Source organism: Solanum stenotomum, chromosome 2, assembly GCF_019186545.1.
Source record: "Solanum stenotomum isolate F172 chromosome 2, ASM1918654v1, whole genome shotgun sequence".
NCBI lineage: Eukaryota > Viridiplantae > Streptophyta > Magnoliopsida > Solanales > Solanaceae > Solanum > Solanum stenotomum.
In genome coordinates, this window is record NC_064283.1 from 64,672,167 (window position 1) to 64,686,260 (window position 14,094).

At 29.6% G+C, this 14,094-nt stretch overlaps 1 protein-coding gene across 1 annotated transcript; it reads left to right on the plus strand.

Annotated features, from left to right (window-relative positions):
* Positions 1-8,852: 8,852 nt before the first annotated feature.
* On the plus strand, positions 8,853-13,690 carry LOC125855280 (uncharacterized). Its single transcript, XM_049534990.1, has 4 exons — positions 8,853-9,551; positions 11,019-11,180; positions 11,337-12,026; positions 12,314-13,690. Exons 1-4 carry the CDS (start codon positions 9,189-9,191, stop codon positions 13,388-13,390), a joined length of 2,292 nt encoding a protein of 763 aa, XP_049390947.1. The 5' UTR covers positions 8,853-9,188; the 3' UTR covers positions 13,391-13,690.
* Positions 13,691-14,094: the final 404 nt, after the last annotated feature.

Here is a 14,094-nt window from a genome sequence, read left to right on the forward strand (position 1 = left end):
TTTATGTGATATTATTTGATTTTAAGGGGAAAAAAAGTACTTTTGAAATTTGAGGTTTAACACAAGTCATAGATATTCGTGTGAATTATCTCATTAAGGGTAAGATTGACATTTTACAGTTAAATAGTTACTAAATATAAAAACGTGTCATTTTTTTTATTAAAAAAAACTGACTAAAAAGAAAAATATATCACATAAATTGAAAGTCTGAGACAAAAAAAAAAGTAATTATTAAAAGGACTTGAATTAAAAATCTTTTCTTTGATCGACCAAGAGCCTGTTTGAATTGACTTAAAAAAAGTAACTTTTGAGTCAAAAATAAAAAGTCAAACTGAAATGACTTTTAAGTCAAAAAATAAAAAGTAGGGGGAGACCTACTTTTGGTTTCTAACTTATGTTAAGCCATTTTTTACCTCGTCAAACACTTCGTAACTTATTTTAAATTATTTTTTATATTTGTCAAACGCTTCCAAAAGTCAAAAACTGATTTAAAAGTAGGTTTGACCAACTTCTAAGTCAATCCAAACGAGCTCTAAGAAGTCAAAGAGATTCAACATCTACATCTACTATATATATACATAAAAACAAGACATAATATATAAACGTATTCTTTAACTTGACTTCAACTGACTATACCCTTCAATTTTAAATATATACAAATAAACACTTAAACGATAATAAAATTAAATGACTAGACGCACGCATCACATCATTACAATTAGGATAAGTCAATCTCCAACACCAACCCCTCCACCAAAGCAAATAGAGATAGCAAGGAAAAGTTACGCACTTGACAAGGACTTGTAAATTTAAAAATTATGATGATTACTTAGTCAAGGAATAAATAAGTAAGTATATGAATAAAAAAATTAAAGATTGTATATACCAACCATTTAACATTTAAAAGGCATAGATGGTGATGGAATTTTTATTTTTACAAGAGAAAATATGTGGCAGAAAATAAATGTATCATCACCACCCGAAAAATGATATATAAAACATTTAATAATCAATTTTATCCCACATTAATCTATTTTCATGTTAATTCTTTAATATATATATTTCCCTAAAAACTTGGTCCAATATTAATACTAAGTCAATTTTTTTTAAGTAAAGAACATTTACAATATGTCACACCAATCTTTTTCTTTATTTCGTATTTGATATGTGGTGTTTGTTTTGGGATATTGAGTAATTTAGGTTTAAATTACGTAAGGCTCATTAAAAAAGAAACACTTCTTATCAAAATTGTTTTCTTTTTTAATACGGAAAAGAGCCAAAAATATCGTTGAACTATTCGAAAAGATTCAAATATACCAATCATTCACCTATTGGGTTAAAAATACCCCTCAGTTCACCTTTTTGGTCCATTTTTACCCTTAAAATTAACATCCTTTTATTTTTTAATTATTTTTATTACGTGGCATCTTCCTATTGAATAAAACTAAATTCCAACCCATTAGATTGAATAAAACTAAATTCCAACCCATTAGATTGAATAAAACTAAATTCCAACTCAAAAAGTAAAGGATGCTTCTTCTTGTAGTAGATGGGTGGTTCTGAAATAGCTTTAGTGAGAAAGAGAGATGTTTTTTTTAAAGGGTCGTTTGGGTCATGGAGCTATAGATATGGGTCGGGGCGGATCAAGGAAAAACTAATGGGTCGGAATTTAATTTCATCCAATAGGAAGATGCCACATAACAAACATTAATAAAATTAATTAAAAAATAAAAGGGTGTTAGTTTTAAGGGTAAAAATGGATCAAAAAGGTGAACTGAGGGGTATTTTTAACCTAATAGGTGAATGAGGGGTATATTTGAGCCTTTTCGAATAGTTCAAAGGTATTTTTGACCCTTTTCCATTTTTAATATTCAAACACAAAATCTCTGATAATTAATAAAAGAATCTTATTATTTTTTGGCATAACTTTCTAGTGTTGTCACACCATATCTATAGGAATTCTTGATGAAATTTGTTTGTCTTTTCTACTTATTATTGTCAATGGTTGCTTAATTAATGTGAAATAACACACATAGTATATTGGATATAATTTTTTCACCTTTAGTTAGAGTTGAATTCGCATCATGAGAAATAGAGATGAATTTTGGAAAAATTAAACCACTTCATCCTTTAATTGGTGTGGTAATTATATTATCTTTTTAAGGTAGATATAAAATTTGCGTATATTTTATCTTCTTTAAATTAGATAACTATATTATTTATATAAAAATGGTTACTACTTACTACTAAGCTACCACTTAATTTTAAGATAAAGTTCGACCATTCAAATTTTAAAAATAATGATGATTACTTAGTCAACGAATAAATTAATAAATAAAGATTATACCAACCATTTAACATTTAAAAAGCATGGTTGATAACATTGGAATGTTTACAAATTACAAAAAAAAAATGTGGTGGAGAAAATAAAAGTGGCCCTGTAAATGCTCCATTCTAACAACCTCAACTTTATATAAATTTTAATCCTATGATATCATGTTTTTTTGTTTTCTTTGGGATGGTTAATTAAGTGAGTTGAGATTATTAATTTTTGGGTGTATCGTGAGTTTTTAGTCATCATTTGAAAAGTAGTAGAAAAATAGAAATGCCGAACTAACGATAATACTCAAGGGTCATTTGGTAGCTGGTTAGGATAAATATTATATATGTATTAGATTCTGTATAAGTAATATTATATTTGATAATTGATTAGGATTATGTATAAAATTAATTTAATGTTTTGATATTTTGTAATTTAGAAACCTTATACCTAATATACATATAAGTTATGGGAGAATTTATGTATAATTTTATGCACACAAAAGATGAAATAACTAATACATAAGTAACTAAATAATCCTATATAACTAATCTCTTACGTAAAATAATAAATAAATTTCCACATAACTAATCTTATATCTTACTAATACTCAAACTCTAGTTAAATATCAAACAACACCTAAATTCTCGATACAAATCCATATTAAAAATTTATTAAATATGTGCAAAATGGAAACGAAGAACCTAGTTAGTATTCTAGAATTTAAAATTCACAAGGGTCGTTTAATAGGATGTATTGAATATGATATCATAATTATACTGAGATTAATAATTATAAAATTAGGTACATTGTGATAATTAGTTTTCGAGACATAATTTTATAGACTATCTAGTTTGTTGTATTAAATAAATAAAATATATTAATATTAAAACAAAAATAATATTGAGTACGAAGGATTCAAGTAAGAATAATATATCATATTATTAATATCATGATTTACTATTTATAAAAATAAAAATTACTAAAAAATTATAACCAACATAATTTTTTAATATATTAAAATTAATACATACATATTATTTTCTCTAATACTTTCTATTAAACAACTATAATTTTTATATATATATATATATTTAATTCGAATAATCCATATCCCTAGAAAAAGGTGTTTTTGTAGAACTCACGTGTGTGGATAAAAATAAATAGTCGATTATATAATATTTTCTTGGTTTCTTATAAATTCTTTTTCTTAAAGGCGGCTGCTTTTTGTTTTTATTTTCGTTTTTTTTTAAAAAAAAAAATCATCAAATTTGTTAAGCACAAATACGTTTCTCAAACATAATTGAAATAACATTTCAGAAACAAATGGAAAAAATAATAAATATATTATCATATAAATTTAATTAAATTAGATAAAATATTATTCAAGAATATTATTCTTCTACTTCAGATATCTTGGTTGAAGGATAAATAAAGTGCAGAAATTAACATGTATTTAATAATATGCTATTTATTTTAATTTATTATTCAACTTGACGAGAAAGATAATTATCAAATTAAATTAATGATCGATATGAATTCGAATATACAAGCTTCAATTTTTTAAAATAAAATTTAAAATTCAAAATTAGTATCATAAATTATAAAAGTTAATAATTTAAAATATTAAATATTATTAAAAATTATAATAAAAAATATTTTTTTAATTAGCCAAATAATAATAAATGTGAAAGTTGATAGATTCAAAGCTGTGTCTGTGCTGGAGAAGATATATATACAGCTGCATTCGTGAATTTGGATAAGTTGGAATGCCACATATTTTGTGTATTCCAAAAAGATAATATTTTTAGAATCATGATGTTTGGAATATTTTACGCGCATCCTGATTAATTTTATCGTATATTTATTATCTCTACTAATAATAAGTATTAAATAACTTTTTTAATCAAAATTATATTAATAGATTAAAAAAATATTTATAATTTTTGTCTCCGATGTCCAAAAAAGATAAAATGCAATGCACACATTTGGAAATTGGAACTATTAATTTATTTAAATACCTTAATTAGTATTCAAGCATAATTTATTTTAGTATGTTTATCATTATAAAAACATAGTATTATTCTTTTAGAAATAAATTGATTAAAAATATAGTATAACAATAACATGCTCAGTATCTTCTCGCAAAATGAGGTCTGAAAAAGATAAATACTCAGACCTTAACTCAAAGATAGCAAGATTGTTTACGATAAATTCTCATCTTAAAAGAAAAAATAGTCCAAAATAGTTCAAAAAAAAAGAGTACAAGACATAGTAGATAGTAACAAAAATGACAATTAATAACTAGGCAGTAACTACAACCAAATAATATGATAGTCGAAGTACAAGAAACAACAAATAATATCAAAATATATAGTTTTTTAAAATAGTATCTTATAAAATCGATTAGTATTTAATATTTTGTCATGACTCCTCCACTGCCGACATTTCTTTTCGAACCGCTTTAACTATTTTATACTGAAAATAACGTTTTTATTTTTCATATCAAGAATAAATTCTACGTACACTTTACTCTCCCTAAATTCTACTCATGAAATTATACGGGATATGTCGTTGTTTCGAATAAAATTGAATACTAAAGTAAGTACTTGTTGTCCACTTAATGCTGCTATAAATTAATGTCCACATACTCAAAAGAGAATTTCTTGGCAAGTTTTTCACATTTTATTTGCCTTGTCATTGATAATCCAATAATTATATTGTCACTTTTTCGTTTCTTTTTTTTTTAGTTTGGACCCAATAATAAAGGAGTGGAAGGAAAAAGAGAATTAAAAATTAAAATAGGATCATGCACCTTATGGAAAGTGTAATATTTTGCATTATACAATATAAATGGTCCATTCAGCATACTACTTTTTTTTCTTCTCTTTTTTATGACCCAAGAGGTAGAAGAAAAAAAAATATTTTCTTTAATTTCAAAATGTAAATTTGAGATTTTTAATTGAGCGCAAAGGAATCCTATCGATTCGATTAACGATGAACAAGTTTAGTTTTTTGTTATAAGTGACAATTAATCACATTTAGATCTTCTAATTATTAAGAACACTTAATAAAAGGGATTACGATTCTCGATTATTTATTTTAAATTTATGAATGTACAAGTCACCATTATTGCAAAATAAATAAATACTAATACACTCCCTCAAATTCTAACTATTATCGAGTACTTTTTTGGTAAATTAAATTTGTCTTAAAATATTTCACGTTTTAAAAAACTGAAGAATCATTTTTTTCCTTTTCAAATCTATTCATATTGCTCAAATTAATGAAAATGTGACTAAATAAGACACTTAAGAAAAAATAAATGATCGTTTTAAAAATTAATGTCAACTTCAATCGACGGTCCCAAAAAATAATAATAAGATATCTCGATAATTAAGGAAATTTGATTTTATAACTATTAATTAAACGATTATTTGAGAAATCAACTTATCCACGGAGGCAAGTTAATTCAAATATTAATTTGATCTATTTTCTAGTCATAAATAGCCCCACCATTGAGGCCATAACTTTAAATTTGTGGTCTCTATAATGCTTAAATTAAACTAGAGGTTTTATTGATATATTTTGTTAGACATCAAACCCACCACCAAATTTTTTGTGTAGAATAGTCAATAAATCATGTTTTTTTTAAAAAAATTCGGTGTCGAGTAAACTCGCTTGAAGTTATAATTTTTAATTTAGATTCATACTACATAATAAAATTCGTTCAAGTGAAATCATATTTTACGGATTTTTTTACCTTCTTATTTTCAAGATTCAAATATCGAAATGTTGTTAAAGTAAAGAAGATCTCTTATATTACATCACAATCCTTGTTGATGTCACATGCACATGTTGCACATTGTACCATCGAATTCAAATATACTTCGATATGAGACATAAATTTTATGACATGGGGATTCATCCAAAACTCTCTATATCTAGAATAATTAAACATCATTTTTAAGACAAATTTCAGTTGTTCAATCAATTATCACAATCCTTGTTAATGTCACATGCACATGTTGCATTGTACTACCAAATTCAAATATACTTTCAATATGGGACATAAATTTCAAGACACAGAGATTTATTCAAAACTCTATATATCTAGAATAATTAAGCATTATTTTTAAGACAAATTTCAATTGTTCAACCAATTATCACAATACTTGTTAATGTCACCTGCACATGTTGCATTGTACTACCGAATTCAAATATACTTTCAATATGGGACATTAATTTCACGACATAAAAATTCATTTAAAACTATAATCAGAATAATTAAACATCACTTTAAAGACAAATTCCAGCTGTTCAGCCGATTTTAAACATGTATAATAGTGAAGAATCTTAATTTGGATATAAATTCTTATTTTATGTACAACTATATATATGATTCTTGGCTTTTCTTACCGGTAATATCGACAACATTTGTTTAACATATTCAATACGTACGTTTCTTCTTTACTTTTTGTTTGTTTTGTTTTAATTATTCGGTATACAAAATTGACTGATTCAACTAATTTAGATTTATGCCTCATAAAATTCATCAAGGGTTGTTATTTTGTTCCCTAGGCCTAGACCATGTTATAAGTACTACAAATTTTTATATCTTCTTGATTTTAATTCGAGACATCTGATTATAGAATTTCAATCATCCTACCACATTCCTCGACAATACGAAACATGTTTTGTTATATTTAATACGTAGGGTTAGGTACCGGTTAACGTCCATAAGATCAATACTTTAATTGAATCCAGACATTATTTTATTTTTTAGGTTGCGTTTTTTAGTTTTGTTTATTTTTGAAAGTTTAGTTTTGTTATTTTGTTAGAAAAATCGTGTGATTTGAATAGTTTTTTTTTTTTTTTTTTAAAAAAAAGAACTTTTGTAGAAATACTTAACTTTTGAGTTGCTTTTGTTTTCTAAAATCATTTTTGGTTTTATTAACTTGAAGAAACCAAATTAATTTATTCGTATAGAGAAATATTTATTTTTCGCTTGGTGTCCGGTCCTTAATTTAGGGAATAAATACAACGTTGCCTAAGAATGACTAAATTTATTTGCAATTCTTAGTTTAGAAAGATAACATATTATGTACTTCGGGATGACTCAATTAGTTTGGAGTGGATGATCCAGGATTGATCCCCCTCAATGCCTTCTGAGTCGAGCCTGTCATATAAGGTTTGTCTAATGTGATTTACATCCTCTGTATGGTTTGTAGACTATTACACAATTGAGAGTTTATCCAGTGTGCTACAAAAGTTATAGTGACTATGGTTTATTTCATAATTTTAAAAAAAGATAACATATTATAATTATAGTAATCTTAAATGTACGTCGCATTTGTATTGTTTTTCCTTACATGTAAAGTAATTCACCAAAATGGAATAAAATAAAATAAAAACCAAAAGTCCCATTGAACAATTAATGTCTTTTTTTTTGTTTCCCGTCACATGTTTGATATCCGTTTTAATATTCGATTTATAATGCAAATTTAAGCGTTCCCTAAAAATGAAGGAATCATATTTTATTGACAATTCATAATTTTAGAAGAATATGATATGATCTTTTAAGTTTTAAGATATTTAGTAATTTTGAATGTATTATTGGATTTTTTTTCCTTAGACGTAAAATAATTTAACTAAATATGAAAAGATCAAAAACGAAAAAGAATCGCTACACAAAAATATGCTTTTTTTTTGTTTCACTCATGGTGACTGGTTTGCTCTTGAGTCTCGACGCTCCATCAATGCAAATTCACGTTGGAAAAACCTTTGTAAACCGCTTTGTACTAAAAAAATAAAAATTGTCAAACTTGTAATTAAAGATAAAAGATTTATTTCTAATTTTAGAAGGAAATAGTCTTATTTTTAGCAAATAAAAAATAATCTTGAATTTTAGAAGGATTTCATTTACCCTTTAAATGTAAACTAATTCACCAAAATAAGAAAAGAAAAGAAATAATATCCCCTTCATTGTTTGATTAAGTTTTGACTCATGAATTTAAATGAATAAAAAATATTTTTAAATTTTTTGATCTTAAACTGGAGATACGTGAAATGTATCAAAATATCTTTTCATTTGACGATTCTAAACATCTATACTTGAGCAGATGGTCTTTTGGAAACATCTTCTCTATCTTCACGTAGTAGTATAAGGTTCACATACACTTTATCTTCCCCAAACTCTATACTTATAAGGGTCTAAAAGGTACTTCAAACCCTTCTAGCTGAAAATTACTATTTATACGTGATTAAAATTATTTTTTATGTAATATATATATAGTAGATATTGAACCCCTTCGACTTGTTTGTGGTAAAAATTCTGACTCTACTACTATTCACGGAGTATTGTTGTTTTTATTGATTGTTATAAATATGTTATATCAAAAGTTGAAATTAAAAATTTACGAAAAAAAGACATTTTTTTTTAAACGAATTTATCCCCGATGATAAAAATAGTGTCTACATGCACTCTCCTCCTAAGTAGTACAAATAGAGACGTTACTTGTGATCTTTTTTTTTTCTCCACTGCCACTCTCTGCCTACAATTTCTCTCCCTTTTATCTCTCTCTGCCATTTGTTTCAAAACTAACTTCCATAATTCCTCTTAATACAACACCTAATCACTTCTAAATCTCATTTTATCTACTCTTAATCTCACAATTATCCAAGAAAGATCACTTTTTTAACCTATAGAGTCATAAAAGAGTGATCTTTATTGTATTTTCTTGATTTGGGTTTATACTTTATAGCAATCTTGGATCACTTTTTAGTCTTGAAAGGACAAAAAGTGATCTTTTTGGGTATTTTCTTGTTCTTGGGTCTGTAGGATTTTGGGGATTTGAAGTGAAAAAAAATGGTTGTTAAGTTGATGAAGTGGATGCCGTGGCCTCCACTTCTATTATCTAAGAAGTTTGAGGCCAAGATTACTGTAAATTGCCTTAAAGGTTTCAGCTTTTTGTCAGAAAAGCATGTGGGGGTCCAAGATTTTGATAGATTGAGAGTTGGAATTAAGTGGAAGGGATCAACAAAGGGGATTTCTTTGAATTTGAGCTCTTTTACTAGGAAAAGTGTAAAGAAGAATTTTACAAAAGAAGAGTCTTTAAAGGAAGATGAGGGGATTGTTGAATGGAATGAGGAGTTTTTGAGTGTTTGTAGCTTTTCAGGTTATAAAGATGGTGTGTTTCATCCTTGGGAAGTTGTGTTTACTGTGTTCAATGTGAGTTCTTGATTGCTTTTTACCTTTGATATATCCTTATGGTGTTTTATGTTTTTGGCTGTTGAGTGAAAAGGAATCCAATTATTTCTCTTGAAAAGAATTGATATAATGTTTTTTTGGCTGCTATAGCGACATGTTATTATAGAGAACATATAATATAACATAACATAACATGAGAATTGGTTTCAAGGAGATCTTGTCTGTTGTAGCGAATATGTTGTTAGAGAGGATCTCTGGTATTTGTTTTGGTTTTTGTTATCGTACATTTTGTTGTGGATGCTTGTTCTTTTTCTCAATTGTTTTTAGCATGGTTTCCTGGTTATTGTATTTGTTTTACACACTTGTCTTTTTGATTCTGCTTTACTTGAGCCGAGGGTCTATCGGAAACAACCTCTTTAACTTCATAAGGTGGGGGTAAAGGTTGTGTACGCACAATCTCTTGATAGTTGTGTACGCACAATCTCTTGATAGTTGTGTTGTGAATCCTGATCATGTCCATACAACTTTTCGGGATGATAAATTTCTTGAATTTCCTTAAATTAGGAATTTGGTTTTCTTTATTGGTTAAATTGATGCTTGGTTTTTGATTATTTGATCATGTGATTCAGTATATTGCAGCAGCATTTGTATGAGCCTGTTCAAAGGACATTTAAAAAAGAGTTGCTTGATATAATCCATCATCAATATGGTTTTTACTGAGTTTTATACCACTAGTAAACTTAGTGAGTTTAACAGTGGCAAAGCCAGAAATTTCGCCTAAAGTCCGATATATACACAATACAATTTTCCGATATGCTAATGGCTTAAACTGAGTTTTAACTTTGTTATATTGCTCTCTAAAATTTTGAAGAATGGAGATACTATTCCAAAAGCTTTTTAAGCCTTCTGGAATGTAATGATTGCCTTTTAATGGATTACACTTTTTGAGCCTGTTGGGGTCATTTATTTTGATGTTATATGGTTGATGGTGAGACCTACTATATACAACTGTACTTTTTGGAAAGGAAAAAGACATTATTGGCAGTCTCTTATTAATTAAAAATGGTAGCAATTGATTATTATTATTATTATATTTATTATTGTTGTTGTTGTTTTTGTTATTATTTATTTATTTATATATATATATATTATACTTATTTTCATTTATACTCTTATTTGGTATGATGATCAGTTGAGCTTAAATGGAATAGTAAATACTTATAGCCTATCCACCAACTTGTTTGGGACTGAAGCATGTAATTGCTGTTCTTCCATAGGCTCAACGTTGTCCTTAGCTGCATGTTTCTTTGACTGCTTTGAGCCTATCTCGTCGTACATGATAATTGCATTTTTTCTCAATCCATGGGTGTATTCCTTTACATTAATTTCTCAAATGAACTCCTTGTTTTTGTGTTCATTCGTTGTTTGTATACTCCCTTCTATGTGGTTCTCTGTGAGCAATACTTATTCATACTTCTTCTGAATCAGGGTACAAGCAAAGGACCAGATCAGAAGGTACCCGTACTTGCTGCTGCGACATTGAACCTTGCAGACTTTGCTTCATTAGCTGGAGAAAAAGAAGATGGCATTGAAATATTCGTTCCTTTGGAAGCCTCTATTGGCAGATTCAAGAGTTGCCTTTCACTCTGTGTAAGAGAAACTAAAGCATACTTTTTGTTTGCTCTCCCGTATTCCTGCAGCAATGTGAATATATCATTTGATCAGTCTTTCACATCTGCTTGTATATATATATGTGTGTGTGTGTGTGACTGTTTCCTAAAGACATGTTCATACATTTATCAACAGCTATCACTCAACCTTGTGGAATTGAGGAACACTAATGAAGCGTCAGAGAACATTCCAAAGTTTACCATGTCTGCTCCAGTATCTCCAAATCCTGGAAAGGTTTTGGTGATAGACAGAAATGAGGGTTCTTCTTTAAAAGCAGGTCTGCGGAAAGTTAAATTTTTCAAGGCATTATCTATTAGGGGACACAAGAAGGCATATCATGAAGAGGAAGGCTGCAGTGATGGAAGGAACTCAGTCAGAAGTGAGGATCCCAATTATGTATACCCAGTGGATACAGATTCACTTGATGATGATTCAGAAGATGGAGAATTGGAGGAAGGAATGGAGGATACAAGTGTTCAGAAGTCATTCAGTTATGAAACACTTGTCTATGCAAACCATGCTGGTGGATCATTTTGTTCAAACACAAGCAGCAGCGACGACGACGAGGATTTAGTCCACTACAGCCATCATATTTCAGACACAAGGCACAAGTACCCCGAGGATACAACTGCAGCACTACGAAATCAATCTGCAGAGCAGAGTTCTAAACGCAGCATTCTCCCCTGGAGAAAGAGGAAGTTGAGTTTCAGATCTCCTAAAACCAAGGGGGAGCCGTTGTTGAAGAAACATTATGGAGAGGATGGTGGAGATGATATAGACTTTGATCGTCGACAGCTTTGCTCATCTGATGAATCTTCTTCAGGGGTACGTTTCGTGCTTTCCTTGTCATGTTTGATTGTCCCAGTATCTAAATGGAATTTGCTTAGTGTCATTTATTATCTTCATTTCATAATCTAATCAATCTGCTACCTATTACTTGTACACCAATATGCCTGTCGTATTGAAGATTTACTGAGCTTGAGAGCTTCCTTTAGTAGCTTCTGTACTTGTATAGTTGTATCAAGAGTCTATATTGTTGAGGTTTTCATGTTCATGATTGAACATGTATATGTCATAACTAGTCCTCTTAGCAATGTGTGTAATTCTTGCAGTGGTACAAATCTGAGGAAGCTTCTCCAAATCGATTTTCTATCTCCGAGTTTGGAGATGACAGTTTTGCTGTGGGTAGTTGGGAGCAGAAAGAGATAATAAGCCGTGATGGACAAATGAAGCTGAAGACTCAGATATTCTTTGCTTCGATTGATCAACGAAGTGAACGAGCTGCTGGTGAAAGCGCTTGTACAGCCTTGGTTGCTGTCATAGCTGATTGGTTCCACTGCAATCCCGAGGATATGCCCATCAAATCCCAACTTGATTGTCTTATCCGGGAAGGCTCACTGCAGTGGAGGGATCTTTGTGAAAAAGAGACCTACATGGAACGTTTCCCAGATAAGCATTTTGACCTCGAGACAGTCCTGGAGGCGAAAGTGCGTCCACTCTCAGTCGTCTCCGAAAAATCATTCATTGGGTTCTTTCATCCTGAAGGAATCGAAGAAGAGGAGGGATTTGACTTCCTTGATGGTGCCATGTCTTTTGACAACATATGGGACGAGATATGTAAATCCGCTCAAGAAACTCCCGGTCATGGCGACTCCTTTGTTTACATTGTGAGTTGGAATGATCACTTCTTTATCCTCAAGGTTGAAAAAGATGCATACTATATCATCGACACACTGGGCGAGAGGCTTTTTGAGGGTTGTAACCAGGCATATATACTCAAGTTCGACAAAGACACAACAATTATGCGGTTACCTAGTGAGTCTCAACAATCAGATGATAAGCCATCTAGCGATAGAAAAGAGAAATCCGATGTCAAAGAAGCTGCTGATGAAGGCAAAATTGTCATTTGTACCAATGGCTCTGACAAAATGCAGGAAGACATGGTACCTGAAATCATTTACAGTGGTAAAGAGGCATGTAAAGAGTACATTAAGAGTTTTTTGGCAGCAATCCCTATTAGGGAGTTACAAGTTGATGTAAAGAAAGGATTGATGGCATCGACACCCCTTCATCAACGGCTACAAATTGAATTCCATTACACAACGAGCTTTAACCCAAAATTTGAGTCATCATCTACACAAGGACTGACCGCTAACAGTTTGGCCATACTACCGTCAGCATCAGAGTAAGCAACGATTGATAAAGCTTTATCAGTATATGCATAATGCTAATCATTTTTGTTCTACATATCATTTTAGGAATTTTGAATAGCTAACTGCTGTTTAGTGCCCCCTGGAGAGTCTCTTCTTTTCTGTTTTTTCTTTTGTATATAAGTGTAACTAGCTCGGTATCTTCTTCGTCTTTTATTTCTTGTACGCGGGAAATGATAATGTAAATGACTATGGAACTGTTCAAGAGTACTCAATTTTTTGTTCTCTCAAAGAGGGAAGTTGAGTTAAATGAATATATTAGTTCCATATTGCTCTTGATTATTGTTTGTTTTTCTTTATTTGAAATCATGCTTGCTCAGAATTGGAGTAAATGAAGCTTATAGCTCATTTCTAAGGAAATTTCATTGAGCAAACATAAGCAAAGTGAGTTTTTCTTGTAATCTTGTCCTTCACAACTCATGATTTCTTTTAATCAGTAAAAAGAAAGTATACTGCACCATCACATTGTGGGTACATTAGGAGAATCATTTTTCTCTAGACTTGGAGCAATAGTAAAATTGTCTACGCATGATCTATAGCCTATAGGTCACGAGTCCGAGCCGTGAAACCAATTGTTCCNGCAAAGTGAGTTTTTCTTGTAATCTTCTCCTTCACAACTCATGATTTCTTTTAATCAGTAAAAAGAAAGTATACTGCACCATCACATTGTGGGTACATTAGGA

What these genes read in the sequence shown, in the direction of transcription:
- LOC125855280 (XM_049534990.1), top strand. Translation starts at nt 9,189, where the DNA reads ATGGTTGTTAAGTTGATGAAGTGGATGCCGTGGCCTCCACTTCTATTA. An exon ending in TTGTGTTTACTGTGTTCAAT is followed by an intron (nt 9,552 to 11,018) that starts GTGAGTTCTTGA and finishes CTTCTGAATCAG; the next exon opens with GGTACAAGCAAAGGACCAGA. An exon ending in CTGATGAATCTTCTTCAGGG is followed by an intron (nt 12,027 to 12,313) that starts GTACGTTTCGTG and finishes TAATTCTTGCAG; the next exon opens with TGGTACAAATCTGAGGAAGC.